We start from the raw sequence: 20,262 nt of genomic DNA on the forward strand, positions 1-20,262 counted from the left end.
TAATATCTGGAAATAACAGACAATATGTCCAATTGCAATTTCCAGCCCACAAAGTTGCATCAAGTTATAAGGAAACATATTATAATAAAATGAAAATTTACATTAAATGACAAATTAAAGAACATAAAACATAAATTATACAAATCATATAAAGAAATGTCCTCAACCTGTCAAAGTACGGATCGAGTTGCTTCTGAACTAAGGCAAAGTTCTCACGAAATAATTAAAATTCTCTCCAAATTCCACGATGCCTCGGAACATATAAAATTACTTTTAGATGAATTCAGTTTGCCATGTAAGAATGGCAATAATCAAAGATCTGTGCTTGTTCTTCCTTGCGACAACTTCAGAATACTCAATGACAATTTTGCATTTTCTACAGTGTAAGAAAACCTCTTAAATTTCCACCATAACCACGACAAAAATAAGTGTTGGATCATTTCTAAGCTATTTAACACGTAATTAGTATTTCTATTCCAGATACTAGAACAATACTCTATCCTTACATTGGTATAACGAATAATCAGGCAAGTTTTCTCATAATTGAAGTCTCTTGACATCCATTTCAAATATGAAGATTCCTACGAGTTTCTCAGATAATATTATCTATATGTTTATTAAAGATTAGTTTGTTATCAAAGCAACATCCAAATTTCCAATGAAATTTACAACTATAACCAATGTTTTTTCAACAACTTAAATCAGGTAAACTGTATTTGTCTTGTTCATAAAACTCATACTAAATGTTTTACTATAATTTAACGGCAACATATTAATTTCGGACCAATACGAAACGTCATTATTATTTTGAATTACAAAGCTGTCATTCAAATTCTTAACAGATTTATAAATTTTTAAATCACACACACACACACACACACACACACACATATATATATATATATATATATATATATATATATATATATATATATATATATATATATATATATATATATATATATATATATATATATATATATATATATATATATATATATATATATATAAAATGCAATTCAAATTGTCGCTAATACCATTGATAAACATAATAAAACCAGATCCTAATGGAGTGCTATGAAACACCGGACTAAATGTTCTAGATATCGAAAACACAACCCTTGTATCTAATTTTCTACTACACGAATAAGATACTAACCACATAAACTGGAAAGATCATACAATTCTAGTTTCTTTATCAAAATACCACGAGATAATTTGCCAAAAGCCTTGACACAAATAGAAATATACTACATCAACTTGCCAATTATTCTTAACACGGAGAATATAGGTCATAAAAACAGGCTAGATTGGTTGCAGTTGCTCTATTCTTAATAAAACCATTGATGCTAGAGACACTACAATAAATATGATTGTACAAATATCTGTAAAACTAATTTGTCGAACACTTGAGGACTAATATTCAGAAGAGAAATTGGTCGATAATCAGCTAGATCCTTACCATCTGCTCTGGGAACAGGGACTACAGTAAGTATCCCAATGATCTGGATAAACAGAGGTAAGCAAATTCCAATTAAACAGAGGTGCAAGTACCGGAGCACAATGTAACTAATTTCTTTCAATATAAATATAGGAATATTATCAAGACCACAAGACAACTTGGCAGTAAGACCTTTTATGATCTCTGTTACTAGACAGTAATATCTGGGTAGGAGCATCTATCACCTACAGTCAGTCGTCTGTAGATCAACATTGTGTAAAGAAAGGAGCTTTTGATGTATAGACTCCAATAGTTCAGCCCAGGAGTTAGCCAACACTGTTGGATCGCATACCTCATTATCAACCATAAGACCAGAGGTTTCATTCAAATAACCTTTATTCGTATTAGCGAATTTCCAAAATTCTTTCGGAGTATTTCTTAAGTTGTTCTCTACTTGACAGATATAGGCAAGCCTATCAGAGCGTATTTTAGGTTTTAAATTTTTTACGAAGATCAGGAAATACGCAAAAACCTTCGTTCAAGCTCATATTATTTACCGTACTTTGATTTTATTGCATTGTCAACTGCAATAGTAGCTAGGTTGATATCTGAGATCAACAATATATAAGTACAATCAGTTGCAGCTCTCTCTATAATGCTAAAATAATTTTCTTTATGAAAAGTAATGGGAGGGGATCTATCCCCTGTTCATATATTACGACAAGAAGGAAGTTTAATTTCAATAGGATAGAGAGAACAACCAGATTCAATAACTGACTGAACATTTTTGGTAGCATAAATATCAAAATTAGAAATTACCAAATCCAACTCAGATACGTTCTGACACATTAAGATTGAGATTATATACATCGATAACAACATCTTAACTTTATATTTAGAATAATATACACCTGGCAAAAACTCTTTCGTAGCTATCCACTTTAGATATAATGTCCAAGCATAAGAACATCCTAATTAATAATATTTATTTTACTAGAAATAATTTCAACAAACTTTTTAAGAATATAAGGATGTAATTTCAGATTAAAATAAACAGATCAATAACAGATAATAATAATAATAATAATAATAATAATAATAATAATAATAATAATAATAAAGCAAGTACAAAACCAACTTATATTGAATTCTATTGCGTTTAAGTTATTTATAATCCTTTTCTTTCTTTCTACATATCCACCATACATAGGAATGAGATATTTGTTTTAAATTGGTCCATCGTTTTATTGCTTACAGAAAATATCCACGAACAAATATAAATGAAAATCGTAATCGGATAAATAATATTTCGTTGATATGTGAGTTGTTCTAACCCAAGAACGATGAAACAATGTTAAAACAATGAGAATATAACATTAACACAAAAATTGGCTACTTACCAATGAATCCTCCCTTGGGAAGCCTAAATATTTTCCGTAAGTTTCGGAACAAGCTAGTTCCGTCTTCAATGGCAAAGCAACAAGGATAAAAACGGTTAGGAGGTAAAAGGTATAAAATAAGGTATCCATACCACTAAATAAATTTAACGTAAAGAATGGATCCTGAAATGTCACGAGCAAAGCACAGCGCAAAAAGAGTGAACTGAATCAAAGGAAGCGCGATGTCTATGTTACGTCACTATTGCCAGATTTAAATTATGCATCAAAAGTAGATAAACCAGATTCTATCAATGTTGCCAGTACTCAGATTTAAAGCAGATTTATATTTATGAATAAAAAATGATTCTTTAATCTCACGTTGTTTCTTTGCTTTTGCTGAACCTATTACATTAACCTGTTTTATATTATGTGTATGTTGTTTTAAATGAAGCGTCAATCCCGACACGCCCTCTTCTTTTGACTTTTTTGATTGTTTAATATGATCTTTAATTCGGGTGTTAATATTGCTTTACGTTTGGCCTATATACGAGGAGTCACATTCGCATTGAACGCGATAAATGACTGACTTATTTAGTGGATCAACAAAATAACTTAAATACGGTGAGATGTTTTTGTAGACTTTTCGGAAGAGGGGGGAAGGGGACTTTTATCCTTGTTACCTTGCCACTGAAAACGGAACTAATTTGGCGTTCCGAAACGTATGGAAAATATTTAGGCTTCAAGGGAGGATTCATTGGTAAATAGCCAACTGTTTTGTTAATTTGAATCATCCTTTCATGCGGCCATATAATTTTAGAATATAACATTGTTCGAGACTTAAAACAATAGACCTACTGTTTACTGATAAATATCTGAAACTCAGCTACACATGCACTCAAAAAGTAAGTACCGGTATTTAATACAGAATAAAACAAACTAAAAAGAACAGTTAAGAACACTTACCAATTGTAGGTTTTAACGCCTGTAATAATGATTTTCGCTGAAGTGCTGAAAATGCAGTAATTCCTAAAACTTTATTTCTTCTTAAAATTTGCAGATCTTTGTTTTCCTCTTGCTCCTCTGTACTCTGATTCTTTGCTATTTGGTATTGTATTTGAGTGGTTTCTAGTAGTTCTTGTAACTTTAATTTCAGTTCGTTCTTCCACCGTCTGTATAATTGCCAACGCTCATTGTAAGTAATGTCCCACAGATTTGGTTGTATTGATGATCCCAAAACAGCATCTGGAACTTCCGAGGACGACTCCTGAAGTCGATAACGGAAGAATTCTCTTTTGTGATACAACAACTGCAGATCACTGGACAAGATGTTATTTCTCTCGGTATCCTCAAGGGTAAGTTCCTTACTTACTACACTCATCTCTCTCTCTATTTCATCCAACAGAAAATCAAATTTAACACGCAGTCGAGTAGTGCTCACATTGTTTTCCCTAGCCGCATCAAACTCAAAATAAGTTTTTGTTCTGTTGTCTTTACTATTCAAAAAGTTTTCATTAATTTCCATAATAGATTGTTCAACTTCATGATTCCCATTTCTCAAAGCTGGATATATCTGGAAATTGATATCATATAACCAACTGTCAAGCCGACTGTTTTGTAAGGCCAAACATTTATATTGTTCATCATTTACTATATGAAAGTCTTTCAATGTTTGCAATGAAATGATGCCTTTATTTTGGCACACAGCTTTCAAACTTAATTGTATTTGATCGATATTGGAACAAGGCTTGACTGTATTGTTGGAAGAAACTATTTTCCTGAATTTAACACCACTTTCCTTCTCTAAATCATATTGTTGTCTGTCTGAAATGTGACACATTTCACCGATGTATACAAAATCTCCTGTGACCTTTCTCACATTCTTTAGGATTGTACCTAACGCACTACTGGATGAACTAAGAATTAAAATTGGACATTTATCATCCCATTCGGGTGAATTTTGAAGTAAAAATTGAATGATTTTTACGGCAAGAAATTTCTTCCCTGTTCCAGGACCCCCTTCAATAAGAGAAAGTTCGTTTGATAAAGAAGAACGCAGTGCGCTATATTGTAAATGGTCGAGATTCGAATTGCGCACTGCGTACTTTATAGCAGCTTCGGAAAAAGTCCGTGCAGATACTAATTTGTTTCGTACATACAATGGACAACGGTTCACTACTCGACACTCTTCATCCAAAAGATAATGTTTCAAAGGAATATCATAAACTTCCATTTTCGCAATTTAAGCCAGATGCTTTAAAGATGAAAATCCAACTAGTTATTCCATGCTCCACCTGCAAAAAGATTTTTTTAATGAGAAAATACGATGCTATTTTATGTATAACTTGATCATATACGAGGGCGGAATGAAAAGTTCTCAGCCTGACAATGAAAGACTGCGAATTGCAGTTCAAAAATGATTTTATTTTTCGACATAATCCCTCTTAACTTCAATACACTTGGTCCAGCGTTTCTCTAACATCAGTATTCCTTCCCGGAAGTGAGTCTCGAAGGTTGTGAAAATAGTCATACACGACCTTCTCAACTTCTTCATTCGATGTGAAGCGCTTCCCTGAAAGAAATTTCTTCAAGTTTGGGAACAGACAGAAGTCCGATGGTGCCAAATCAGGAGAATATGGGGGATGGCGGAGCAAATCATTCCCCAAATCCCGCAATTTTCCCATCACCAACGCACCCTTGTGCACAGGTGCGTTGTCCTGGTGAAAGGTGATTTTCTTCTTCAAGCCAGGCCTCCTGCGAATTTTGGCATCCAGCTGGTCAAGAAGGTTAGAGTAATATTCGTCTGTAATTGTTCTCTCTTTTGCAAGGTAATCAATTAACAGGATCCCTTTCGCATCCCAAAAGGGATGGCATGACCATGACCTTTCCAGCCGATACGATCGTCTTCGCTTTCTTCGGCGCAGCACCAGCAGCTTCCACCCACTGCTTGGACTGTTTCATTTCTGGCGTGTAGTTGTGAACCCATGTCTCATCCATTGTCACAAATCGCCGCACAAAATCTGTCAAATCCCTTTTGAATCGGTCCAAAGATTGCTGCTAAAATAGTTTTCGCATTTGCTTTTGGTCGGCAGTCAGTAAATGCGGCACCCATCTTGCGCAGAGCTTTCGCATCTCTAGTTCTTTGTGCAAGATGTTTCGCACCTGTTCCTCTGATATCCCCACACTCTCAGCTACCTCACTCACCTTCACTCGCCTGTCGTCCAACACGATATCATGCACTTTTTCGAATGTTTCCGGTGTGGTTGCGGTTTTCGGCCTTACTTCACGTGGGTCATCTTCGAGGGATGTGCGACTACGTTTAAATTCAACTGTCCACTTTTTAACGGCTGACATGGAAGAAGCAGAGTCCCCGTAAACTTTTGTCAACTTCAGATGAATTTCCGTAGGGGTTAATCCATCCAAAACGAAAAATTTGATTACCGCACGATATTCAAGTTTATCAATTTTCACAATTAACACGCAAAACGTCTAACTGCAACAAAGCCTGCACACAAACTACTTGAGAGAACAAGTTGACACTTTTTATACGAACAACTGAAAAGCGCCCCCAGTCAAGAACAATAGAATTTTGCTGATTGGAGTGCCATCTCTGGGTCAGGCCGAGAACTTTTCACCCCGCCCTTGTAATAATTTTCAAAATCATAATGTGTAAATTAGGATTAAGATTTAGATTTCTGGGCTTTCGGTATCTATGGCCATGTTAGCACTTCACGTATAGTGGATGACGTCCCTCGGCGAGCACACTATCCGGGGAAAGGGAAGGAAGAAAAAATGGAGGAAGGAAGCGGCCTGGGATCTATGTTAGGTAGCACCCCGGCATTTGCCTGGTGTGAATGAGGAAAACCCAGGACAACCTCGTTCAGGGTGGCTTGCCTGAAAAAGCGTCTTACACTTTTTCGACCGAATGCCCTGTAAAATTATCATCAAAGCCCGAACATAATGGCTAAATATCATATATTACAATTTTCATGACATTTCACAATTTACAAGCAATCTGTTGCCATTTTCTCTTCCATTGCTTTTTATCCACCCCTGAATGACAGCACAACAAATATTTGGCTCGATCTTATCCCGTCAAGCGATCGCAGTATCTGAAAATAACTGCAGTATTGCCATTGAAATGTGGTACGTGGTGGAAGGATGCTAGAACGTCTTCAGTTCTCGGAATTTTGAATGACAAAAATAAACAAAGATACCTATTTTAAAGAAATGGCCAGGTATGGCAGTTATTATGAGTCGCTGGAGTGCGTCACATAGCTGCTGTTAGTGTGCATTTCGGTAATTTCAAATGCCGATAGTTTTTTTTTTTTTTTTTTTTTTTTAAAAAAAGGAAAAACAAGATTTAAAAAAATTGTAGTAGAGAGTGTGAAGTGTGTTTTCAACAGAGGTTCTGTACTGTTTTGCAAACTATGTAAAATTGTGGTTTCCGCTTAGAAGAGTTTTGTCTCTCTCTCTCTCTCTCTCTCTCTCTCTCTCACTCACACACACACACACACCACACACACACACACACACACACACACCACACACACACACACACACACACACACACACACACACACACACACACACACACACACCATATAAGCATTGCAAAACACAAATCTGCCAAGGACACGCAAATAAACTGGTGAGAAAGGTTCAGAATCTTCTTGGAATATTCACGAATCCCATTTCGCGTACTCATACAGGGTGTCCGAGAAGTCCTTCCCTGATTACAGAAATTGATAACTCAGGCTAGAAATAAGATAGAAATATGAAACTGGTGTTGAATTGTTTACAAACTATAAAAGTTTTGGTCACATCAGTACACTTCCACATGAGCACCCTTGGTAGCACGTAGCACATCTAGGCGATATTCAATTTCCATCCACACATTAGCCAACATCACTGGAGGGATCGATGCAACGACTGTGGTTATTCGTTGCTGCAGGGTTTCAAGATCTGGTACACGTGTTCGGTAGACCTCATCCTTGACATAACCCCATAAAAAGAAGTCTAATGGGGTTTTGTCAGGAGAGTGTGGAGGCCAAGCTGTTGGTCCATCACGACCAATCCATCGCCCAGGAAATGTCCTATCGAGATAGGCACGGACGTCTAAACCCCAATGAGGTGGTGCACCGTCTTGCTGAAAAACGACATCGGGGCGATACTGAAGCAGCTGAGGAACAGCATACAGCTGCAACATATCCAGGTACACTGCAGATGTGATGGTATCCTCAGCGAAGAAGAATGGCCCGATAATTCGATCGTGCAATAACGCGCACCAAACATTCACCTTTGGACTGCTTCTGGTGAACTCCCTGACCACCCTAGGGGGTTCTGAACCCCAAATGCGTACATTATGGCGATTCACTACTCCACTGACAAAGAATATCGCTTCGTCGGAAAAGGCAATTCGTCTGAGATAACCATTATCGTCCTCAATACGTGATAGCATTTCGACCGCAAAGTCATATCAACGTGTACCGTCATCGGGCAACAAGGCCTGAACGAGTTGCACTTTGTAAGCACGAAACACTAAACGTTTGTGTAAAATGTCATGGATAGAGCTTTTTGGCATCTGTAATTCACGTGAGGCCCTGCGCACCGATTTCTTAGGACTTCTCAGAAAAGACTGCCGCACAGCCTCCACCGTGTCTGCTGAGGTTCTTGGTCGACCAGACCTCGGAAGGTCAGCAACCGACCCTGTGTTCTTGAACTTCTCATACCAGGCTTTAATGCTCTTGACATCAGGTGGAGTCCTCCCAAATGTTGTCTGGAACTGTCTCTGCACCGTGGTTGGTGATCGTGTCTCATGGTACCACAGGACACACTGTGCCTTCTCCTGGTTGGTTGGCATGGCTTCTTGGGTTTTTACTTACGTACTACAAACCTAAAACAAAAAATTGAGACTTGGTAAAACAGAACAAACCTAACACAGACAAAAACTTTTATAGTTTGTAAACAATTCAACACCAGTTTCATATTTCTATCTTATTTCTAGCCTGAGTTATCAACTTCTGTAATCAGGGAAGGACTTCTCGGACACCCTGTACTTTTGCGAATTATCTGTGTGAAAGTTAATTAACGTGGACAATTCTTTGTTTTCCCTTAGAAACTGAGACAGGACTATTGACGATATTCGTAAAGGTGTTGGTGAAAAAATACACAGATTTCAATTGATGAAACATGCGATGTTTTAGGTCGTTTCATTGTTAATGTTGTAACGAACTTCGGAAGAGGCAAAAGGCACAGAAATGTATCAGACTGCATCACATGTTCTTTAAAAAAAACGTAATTGGTACGGCTTTTTTAACATTGCTGACTATGCTGTGCCCAGAATTTACGAAAAACGATAGTTTTCTTCTTTTCATCACAGACGGAGATACATATAGTAAAAGCGCAGCAAAAGCCCTTAAGGTTCTATTCCTAAGTATGCTGCATGTCACTTCTCACACACGCACTACAATAGAACTGCAGAGGAAGTACGTTCTCATTTTCCAGACAATGATCGTCTCGTATCAAATGCGATAAAAGTGTTTCTGAAAGCTCCTTTGCGAACCAGTATCTTTCGTAAGTTAGCTCCTGAACTTCCTTTAACAGTACAGCCCATTTTAATGATATGGAGTATACGGATTGCAGCTGTTCTCTACTATACTAAGAACTTTGAAACCATCAAATGAATCACTGATACTTTTGATAAGGATGATGCGTCTTCAATTAAGATTGCTCAAAGTTTGCTTAGAAATAGGACACAGCTTTCAGTGCAACACATTTCCAAAGTCGCCAGATGCTTTTTCCAAGCTTAAAAAGACTATAATTTTTTATCCTTCAATGATGCTGTTAATGGTACGAGTGTTGTACCTGGTAACAAGGGCGTGTAATACCTGGCAGCAAAATGCACCTAATAAGAAAAACGTATGTTTTGGGGAGTGTCCGGATACTTTTGATCACACAGTGTGTATATATATCGATGGTCGGACGAGTATAAACACTATTAAATATGTCGATTGCAAGCATTACTAAAATTGTTATGCATAAATTGAGGTAAATTAATAACATTATTTTCGTCCAGTAGAAAAATTCTGGGGGAGGGCAACTTTGCTTCTAGGGGGGCCGGCCCTCCCAGGCCCCCCCTCTAGTTCCGCCTATGATTAGAGGTAAGCGCGCCACTATTGATCTACAGTGTCCTGTTATAATGAATGTTTGTGATGTCATGACCAATAGTAATCACAATATTCTGTTTCAGTGAGTGATGCAATATAAGGGAAATATATCTACACTGATGAAACTTAACAAAAGGCTAAACTCTTCAAACGTTTGATTTTATGATTTTTTTCCCTTATGGACCTTCGAAAATACAAAACTATACTTTCACGATATAATCTTTTGCAAGTATACCATCATTCATGGGCGGCGAATAGGGGGGGGGGCAAAGGGGGGCAGTTGCCCCCCACTTTTCTGAAATGGCCTATTAATGTATAGTTTCAACCAGGGGAATTTGTATATTAACATTGATATACAAATATTCAGATCATGTCTTGCCCCCCCACTTTTAACGTCCAATCGCCGCCACTGCGATCATATATCAAATATTAATAACTTCAGAGCTGACAAGAAACAATAGGCTATAAATAAACTTATGAAATGTAATCTTCAGGTTTTACATCTCACGGTTATGCAAGCTAGACTGAAAGAGACGGTGATGATGAGAAATGGTGGAATGAAGATAGTGGGAGGAAACGGGAGAACCCCGAGAGAACCAACGCACACGGTGTTTGCCCATCACAAAGCTCACTATCCCCGGAAAGTAAATTATTTCCAATATGTGAAATCAAAGATTGCAATCCAAGGTTATACATACGAGCATACCCTACTTGCCCGTACCTTAATTAGTGATGATTTTGCCAGCTAGCATGGCCAAACTAACTTAAAGACACTCGGCTGGAACAGTCGATCGCAGATTCGAATCCCGGTTATGCTAGTTTTTTTTTTATCCTTTCACTATTAATTTCCTTATACTTTTTCATTTCTTATCGTGGGTGATATTAGTCGATAAGATATAACAGCTTTTTTAGAGCAGTCATTCTGAGTGAGTTTTACCTAGATCATCATGCACAGCAGACAAATGTCATGATGGTGCCTAACATATAGATCCCCCAGGCCGCTTCATTCCCTTCCCCGGATAAACTGCTTAGCAAGAGACGGTCATCCCTCATATCCCAGGGGGATGAGGGGGACATATCCCCTCCAATCTTGGAACTGGGAGACTATCCCCGCAATAATCGGATTTGAAATGTGTTTCTGGGGGTGAAACGTGATTATTTGTGTCCGATTGCCACAAAGAAAAGATGAAATTTATCCCCCCCCCCAGAATAAGCCTGCAATCTGCCCGCCTCCCAATCTTGAAGACAACTCTGCTTCCTGATCTTCCACAGCATTGTTTTTGAAGTTCATAAATATTCCGATCGCTTAAAAAAGATATATATATATATATATATATATATATATATATATATATATATATATATGGAAACGGTCTTACCCTTCCTCCCAATGTTGGTGACAGATTTGTGCCGCTGCTCATACGTGGCAGGCTTAAAGGCCATTGATGTCGGTAATGCTGAGAAACATGTATAGTATACATAAATACATTTCTCATTGTATCCATGAGTTTCTTCAAGCATACTTTCGGGGTAGTCTCCCCAGAGTTGCCCAATCTCTCCCAGCTAAAATTAATTGTGATTGCATATCACTAGTTCAGAGCACGTCGTTCAGCTTGGGTGGTTGAATTTGAGTTTAACGTCTCTTACAGCACAAAGGCTATATGAAACGTGGACTTCAACGTCCAAGAGCTTCCACCGGGAATCGTACTAGGATCTCTCGCACAGATGTGTACGGTAACCATACAGGCACGAGGGAGCTCGACCCACGTCTGTTAGCAAATACTGTTCTGGTACAGTGCTAAAACAACATATCCCCAGACAAAATAGTTTCCTTTAGCCTTTGCGCTTTAGTCTGAAGAGCAAAAGTGGGTCATAAAATTTAAATACAATTTTATTATTATTATTTTGTTTGATAGTATCCCAAGTTGTATACTAAGCTTAATATGTTCGTTCATTTCATTGATATGTGCACACAGCGAGGCTATATGAGACGTGGACCTACTGGTTAACGTGGAATACGAACCACATGAGCTCAAAGGGAATCGAACCCGGGTCTCCCACGCCAAAGGCGCCTACGCTAATCGTTAACCCTAACCGTACGCGCCTTTTGCATGAGACCCGGGTTCGATTCCCGGCGGGAGCTCATGTGGTTCGTATTCCACGTTAATCAGTAGGTCCACGTCTCATATAGCCTCGCTGCTGAACGGGACAATGTCAAAATCAACTCAACGAACACAACAAAAATTGAACATCGCTGTAATCATTTGACTTGTATTTGTAATTAATAAAAACACGAAAGAATAGAAAATACATATGGGTATTACTTACTGTGTTCTATTAATGCTTCAGATTCGTGGAGAGAGAGCAAAATGAAACATATTAAGATATTAAAAAGACGGCTAACGGGGAACAAGTTGCCCACTTCACTACTCCAGTAAACAAACGCACACCACCATTTACAACTAACTCGTGATGTTCTGGCGTCTGCTGATAGCATGCAGCACAGTAGACCTCTGATGGACTGGACCCAACCTAAGAGACTGGCTTGAGAATCAAGGAAATTGCGCAACCAAACTCCAGATAGTAGTGGTGCAAACTACGAGCGAGAAAAAGTTCTCACTAAATCTGGTTTAAGATTTATTGTAATATAATTGTTTTACCTACTAGTGCCCATTGGTATCGTCGAGCCATCCTAAAATACTGATAGCCAAATGGTGGCCCGTGAGTATGTTTCAGTCAATCCGCAAATAAAAATTTAAAATAAAATGTGTGATTTATCCTTCTTTTAACTCTATGTGTAATAGGAAGAATGAAGCTGGCCGATGACCATTGTAATATATTTTAATCGAGATGACTTTTTTTCATTGCCAAGCCCATTCTGCAACGTAAGGCCGATTATTTAGAAAAATGCATATTTTATGTAGTTACTTTTAAATACTCCTAGTTCAGGCCCTGAGCCTAGACAAATGAAACAAGAAGCAGGATATGATAAATAGAAGAATATTTAATATATATATATATAATGTATGGAAATTTAGCGAACATCGCCTCAGGAAGGGGCAAAGAAAATTGAAAATTATCCCCAAATATAGGGTTCTTATTTTATAGTGGTCTCCGGTTGGCCGTTACTGATCTGAAGCATTAAGATAGTGATCACAAGAGCTGTCTGTCGCAGGTTTGAACCCCATTCAGAGCATATGTGTGTGTTTTTCTTTTTTAAAGTTTAACGTCATACTATTATGCACCGAGGCTAAGGCCTACCGCTCACAGGCGACAAAACAGTTGCGCAACTATGTCGTCGCTGTCGCCTGCAGTCAGCAACTTCACGGAGGCAAAACAGTTTTGTTGCCATACCCTCGCTCACTGGCGACGGCAACAGAAAAATTGCCGAGCATTTGATATCACAATTTACATAATCGGCAACCGGAACAGTTCACATAATCGCTGGTTTCGGACATAAAAAAAAAAAAAAAAAAAAAAAAAAAAAAAACTACTGCCCATTCCAATGGTTAAATAAATAAATTTAAATAAACTTTCGAAGATAGCGTCAACAGGAGCGTTATTTCAGACTTCATTTGAGGGGGGCAAGAGCACCACCGACACAAGACTTTCATGTTTTGTACTAGTATATTAGTAGACAATTGATTAAAGTATATGTATTCCTCAAACTCTTGGGGAGCAATTGCACCTCCTGCCCCCCCTAAATGATGGTCCCTGAACGTCAATGAGTGACAAAAATAACAGCATTGTGTAAGCTAATACGAACGGGAACAATTATTCGAATCAAAAGATAACAAGAATAACGAAAATATAAAACGACTGGAAATAACTAACAGAACGAAACTAACAAAAGCGGCAATCCGTGAACACTGTACAGTAACTGTACTCTCAATGTTCTACGTATAGCCATAAAATAAAAATTGGCTTTCTTCGTTTTTCCCGCGTATTCTTCACGTTTTAAAATCGGACATTTTTATACAGTACAGTTTTTTTTCTTTTTTATATTTGAAATGGAAAGAAACTTGAAAATGATAATTTTATCTGTATTTTTTTCTAGTTGTGGGAAATTAATGAAAGTAGTAGTGTGTAGTATGACAGCGATATGTCATTATCGAAAAATATACCTACCTGTGTTGTTTTTTCTTGGCTGGAAAGCTCATTCTAGTTTCTTATAACAGCGAAACACACTTCCTTCCATAATTTCTTCTTTATATATACTGTATTTCTTCTTTAACGTTGAGCGTTTCTCTATTTCCTCAATTAATTTTTCATAGTCTTTATCACTAAAGACATGCTAGTCACTAATCAAAGAATGTATTAGTTTCCATTGCGAACACTTCTTTTCACGCGCTACACACGGAACGAACTGTTACGTGAAAAAACTTGTAGAAAACATTTATTTTTTACCTTACTATTTGGAGGTACCTCGGCAACTTTTCTGTCGCCGTCGCCTCAGTGAGCGGACTCCCATAAGACTCAATGCATTTTTAGATGTTGCGCAACTGTTCCGTCGCCGAGCTCTTGCCCTGCTGTCGCCCTGTTTGGCGACACCTCGGCAACTTTTCTGTCTCCGTCGCCTCAGTGAGCGGACTCCCATAAGACTCAATGCATTTAGCCAGAGCAACAAGATAGTTGCCCGCAAAATGTTTCCAGTGAGCGGTAGACCTAAGGGAGGCAGTCATAATGAGACAGACGATAACGGTGGCATAAAGAAGGTTGGTGAAAATTTTTTCCACAGGGTAGGAACACAATGTGCTGCGTTTCGAAAACACCATATGGTATGTTATGAATAGAGGTCTGGGACGTGTGATGTGTTATGAATAGAGGTCTACGCGGATGCGATTACTGTTAGTTCCTCCTGAAAGAGGACTTCACAACATAGAAACGTTAAAATATTTCTAAATTGTCTTTACTGTTAATCATTTTTCTTAATCAAGCTTACAAGTAAACATGCAGGTTGTTCCGGGGATAAACTGACTAACTTATCATATGTCTTCAGGATCTGAATACAAGAAAAATGTTTTTCTGCGCCTCTGGTCGGAAATGCTTAATTACGGAGATAGAGCTAATTAAAAGTAATTGCTGGAATTATAATAATTACCCTTTTATTATAACTATCTCCGCAATTAAGCGTTTTCGATCAAAGTTGCAGATTTTTTTCTTGTATTGAGGTTCTGAACACACATGCAAAGTTTGTCGGTTTTCTCCGGAACACCAAGTGTATGCATCTAATAACGATGTGGTGTTTGTAAATGATGTGTTTGCAATGTTTAGTATCACATACATGTATTTCTTTCATTAAAACTTAGAATTTACCTTCATAAACACGTTTTTATTTTATATCTCAAATTACATTTACTCCTGTCAGCAGTTAATCATCACCATTATAATAGCAGAAAATGTGAGGGTGATACGAAAAAACTGACTGAATTTACGTTTGATTTAGTACAGACTGCACTGTTTTATCTCTGCACATTTTTGAAAGTTGAAATTTGGAAATATGTGTTACGAGTATCAGTGCTACAAAGTTTATTACAAAGTTTTGCCGTTGCAGGATGTCTGATATCTAACGTCTTCCTCATATTACACACATGTTACCTTCGTCAGCTATATGTTATATACGCCCATTTGTATGTGAGATCCTGACCGCCTATATTATTTCATACGGAAAGTACGTACAGATGGAAAGTATCATACAAAAATATTATAAAACATGCGTTTTCAGTTATACGTTTGCTGTACGTTAATTCCAAAAACTACAGGATTTACAAATGTAACATACGATTTTACGTACACCACATACATTTTTTTCTCAGTGCGATAGTTTTAAATAAAGGTGCAATGAATTTCGCCCTTCATTTCTTGTTTCTTCACTAACTTTACTAACCAACAAAAATAATCGAAAGAGAGCGCAAGTGTAACCTATGTGCGGAAGAATACTGAAGTGCACCCGTCGCGTCGACCGATTTACGTTTGATTGTTACACAGAATAAAAAAGGGCGTGATTCGTGTGCGTTTTCGTGCTGTGAACACAGTTGATTGAGATTTACGATTATTATATTATTGAACTATAATTGAGATAAGTTTTAGTAATCAATATATAAACAATGTATCTCAAATATGAAGTCACTAATTTTTGAAAGATAAATAGCAGTAGGAAATGTCAATAAAACAAGTAAAAATTATCGTATATCATTGAATGTGACTGAAACAATTAAGATAAATTCATTTTCTCATTCATTCATTCATTCATTTTCAAGTATGTCTTTAGTAACGGGCGACTTTTCATAAGAAATTATACGCAAGTGTTATGTTTTATTCAGTCATATTAACATACAGTGGAAATAGGGCCTATTATTTTAACCTTAATTGCAAAATAACTTACTAATGTCAATTCGTGTAAGGCTAAATTGACAAAGAAACTATGGTATTTATAGTTATTATGACGTATGTACACCACAAGCGCACGCGCTAACCACTAGACCAGCAAGGAGAGTGCAATATGGTTTCAAAGGGAGTTTCAAAACAACACCGACAACGTCTGAAAGATGATTCCTGGCACCAAGATAAGACAAAAAGTAGAGACCAATCTGGGTGCACAAATGCTTCCTTTCGGAGTTATTGGCTGCCGAAAACATGAAAAAATGAACTTTAAAGATCCATAGCTCCAAAACTATGGGACTTATCGTAGTCGGGTCAAGACTTTACTTAGGAACTAATATATGCCTTATGCAAATATCCAAATTTCAAAATCCTATGGTATTCCCGCAACAATTTTTATAGAGGTAGTTGGTGGGTACTTCAAATTTTATGCACGTAGTCAAACTTCCTCTTTAAAAATTGTTGTGTAAGTACCTTAGGATTCTAAAACATATATTTTTGGATAGCACACATATTAGTTCCTACGTGAAGTCTTTACCCGACTACTGTAGGTACCATAGTTTTGGAGCCATGGGTTTTTAAAGTTCATTTTTTCATGTTTTCGGCAGCCTATAACTCCAAAAGGAAGCATTTGGGCATCCTGGTTGGTCTATACTTTTTATCTTATCTTGGTGTCAGGAATCACCTCCCATACGTTGTCGGTGTTATGGTGGAAACACCCTATATATATATATATATATATATATATATATATATATATATATATATATAGGAAAAGGTGGTAGTATAGGACGGCATTGGAAAATGGGACACATGCGTATGTCTGGAAGTATTACTGCATTCTATTGGTGGTGCTGTCATACTATGTAGAAGGTCCTAGAAGGCATCGGGCGCCAGTTGGTTAAGAAGTGTTGTTCTGGCAAGTCGGTACTAATTTGTGCATGAGTGAAAACTTTTGTAGAGGAGGATTGCAACACAAATAACCTAATTAATACGTAAGTTGTAATAAATCATTTATGTGTGTTTCTGTACTACATAGTGGTGAGTTAACTGTAGTAGTAATGTGAATCCGATAATTTAATGGATAGGTTAGTGGTAGTGTGTTAAAATGTTATACACGTGAGGTGGTATTATGGGACACACGGGTAGGAGGTGTCCCATAATATAACCTCTTCTTTTATATCACAGGTTGCCACCTGGTGTCTGTGGATATGCCGATGGCTAAATTAGAACCAGCACCTAAGGGAGTTCGAAAGAAATGGGAAAAGAAACAAGAAATCAAAAACTGAATGTCCGTAGGAAATTCACCCATCCAGAGCAATCATCTGTTTCCGACGACTCATATGTCAATATCTTCAGACGAGACAGTTCTATCAATTCTAATTAAAGTTGAAACAGGAATAGGTGATGCAGATGCTAAACGCATGTTTTGTGGCGTAAATTACAATAATTCAAAACCTGGTAAAGTATGGATTCAATGTATTGTGTGTAGCAGATGGGCGCATGTGGAATTCTCTGCCTGCAGGCGATGTGTTTTCGTATGTGATTTTTTCAAATGAGACTTTATTCTATGTTCCCCATTCACAGTCCTTCATGAAATACTTTCTCGTCCTGACAGAGTAGAAAACATTTCTCTGCTTAATCTGTAGTTAAACAATGAAATATAGTTCCATGAAATTGCTACGTGCAGTTGCATAGCTTTATTTCGTCCACTGCAAGCATTTGCTTACAAGTATTGTACATATGTTTATGTTTTAGTTACCTGTATGATCTGTCCCATATTACCACCTCTTTGTGCAGGATGTACATTTTGAAGCATGTTTAATTGTTTATTGTATACTCCTGGTATTTTGCTATTTTCAAAGTGGAACTTTTCGCATATGATGCTCAGACATACGACAATAGGACCTTACTTAAATCAATACAAGACTGTTTCCATACTACCACCTTCTCTTCTCTCTCTCTCTTGTACAGACCTTGGTGCAAGTTAGTTGTAAACCTGGGGCTCTGAAAAATGTTCCCAATCGGGCCCCGCACCACCTGAGGCCGGCACTGGGCCCTGGAACCAACCTGAATATTTCAAATGGGAATATAGGTCGACTGATACCTTGTTTGATAGATCGTGGAAAACCAAACAGCTTAGTACAAAATTTGTTTTGATTTCGGGCAAGCCTGTTTCAAAATGGCCGCTGAAAATGGTTCCCCATTCAGATACAAAGCATAGTGTTCCAAGAGAGTGTTACAAGCCAAAATCCAGCGAACTAAGCATCAAATAAGAAATATGATAAGAGTCAATGTATATACAAAACAGACAGGCCCAAAAATTTGTCAAACATGAGGTCCTAATTTTCTACTAAGCTGTTTGGCTTTTCACGATCTATCAAACAAGGTATCACTCGACCTATATTCTCATTTGAAATTTTCAAGTTGGTCCCGGGACCCCATGATGAGGGCCCGGGGACACCGCGACAACACCATTCCATGTTGCCTATGGCGTTTTCCTTTTTCATTTTGTGTTTCATCTTTTTCTACTCAGCCGTTTCTGATTTATAAGTACTGGAAACTTTATCTGATACAGGATTATTTTGGGGAGCCATCTTGAAAACGGTGCCCCATATCAAAAATTGTTTCCTACAAAAATTGTTCATTTTCCAACCTCTTTCGACCGAGGTATCACTCGACCTATGTTTCCATTTTAAAATTTCACGTACACTCCCCTCCCCCCAAAATGGGGGCGGGGGAACGTCTTGTTTGACTCATTTTTAGTCCCTTCTCTATTGTACATTGACTCTTAATATTTTCTTATTTGATGTATAGTTCGCGAGATATTGGCTTGTAACACTTATTTGGCCTACCCTATATATATATATGAGGGAGAGAGAGAGAGAGAAACCGGTTGTTGAAAAAATAGAATAGGACCACTGCAAATAGTGAATAAATTAATTAATCAATCGAGGTTTTAAAGACGATAATTCACGCAATCAATCTATTCGTAATAATTTCGTGAATTGATTTTTGTGAATTGCAGTGGCAGCAGAAAAGAATTATTTGGAGAATTATGATAGCGTACACACACATCCATACACTATAAAACATTGTTCTAATAATGTTTCGTAAAATACTTTAACTTTTATTTTTGTATCTGATTATTTTAATTCATTACTAGAAAAGAATGTATTTGATGTATTTCTAGCTGAAGTCAGACACTTATCACCTAATATGTTGTCTGGTCCAAATCAGGAGCAACGTCTCGCTTGCGTCACTTTGCGTAATTCAGGTCGATATTATAACTCATACTACCAGATCTAGGGCTTATGGTCTTACGTTGGCAACATTGATAAAGTAAACTAGTCTCTGACTAAACAGAAAGCGAAAGAGAAGAACGGGAGGTTCCCGACTGCAGAGTGCGAAAAAGTTATCAATAGGAGGAAAATAAACAATAAACAACGGAAATGCCTTGTATGTCACATTTCTTTATTCATCTTTTAACAACTTCTAATTTCAATTAATTTATACCGAAACAAAGAGGGTACTGATTTCTAATTTATTTGTTTATTTATTTATTAACTAGCTGTAAGCATCCGTCGTTGTAGACCCTTAATTCAAAAGATCGATGAAAAGAGAAGAAAAAAAAGAGCTCAGTTGTGACTAAGCGGTTAGCATACGCGCCTTTGGCGTGGGAGACTCGGGTTCGATTCCCGTCGGGAGCTCATGTGGTTCGCATTCCACGCTATAGATCTATTTCTCATATGACTTCGTTGCTTGTAGAGACGCTAAACTGAAAATCAAATCAAATCAAAAAGAGAGGGGAAAAAATCATTATTTCATTTCCCGTGTTTATCCTATGCTGTCATATAAGCCCGCACAATAAAGGCGTAATGGGAGTTGCATGCAC

At 37.4% G+C, this 20,262-nt stretch overlaps 2 protein-coding genes across 3 annotated transcripts in view; one reads left to right on the forward strand and one right to left on the reverse strand.

The window, feature by feature from the left end:
• LOC145690520 (NFX1-type zinc finger-containing protein 1-like) overlaps positions 1 to 12,549 on the reverse strand; it is a 64,103-nt gene extending 51,554 nt beyond the window's left edge. Inside the window, exons 1-2 of one of the 2 annotated variants that reach the window (XM_081765482.1) lie at positions 12,315 to 12,450; positions 3,784 to 5,111 (exon numbers count right to left, since the gene is read on the reverse strand). In XM_081765482.1, the coding sequence (XP_081621608.1) occupies positions 3,784 to 5,050 (1,267 nt within the window). In that variant the 5' untranslated portion in view covers positions 5,051 to 5,111; positions 12,315 to 12,450. Of the gene's footprint in view, positions 1 to 3,783; positions 5,112 to 12,314 lie in introns of both variants that reach the window. The other variant, XM_081765489.1, reaches the window with a different exon arrangement.
• A 4,720-nt stretch (positions 12,550 to 17,269) lies between these two features.
• The window catches only part of LOC145690533 (NFX1-type zinc finger-containing protein 1-like), a 154,732-nt gene continuing 151,739 nt past the window's right edge, over positions 17,270 to 20,262 (forward strand). The window contains exon 1 of the mRNA XM_081765512.1: positions 17,270 to 17,362. The gene's annotated coding sequence lies outside the window, so the exon portion shown is untranslated. The remainder of the gene's footprint in view (positions 17,363 to 20,262) is intronic.

The sequence above is a fragment of the Thermobia domestica genome, chromosome 1 (genome assembly GCF_964235325.1).
Source record: "Thermobia domestica chromosome 1, izTheDome1.hap1.1, whole genome shotgun sequence".
NCBI classification, from domain to species: Eukaryota; Metazoa; Arthropoda; class Insecta; order Zygentoma; family Lepismatidae; genus Thermobia; species Thermobia domestica.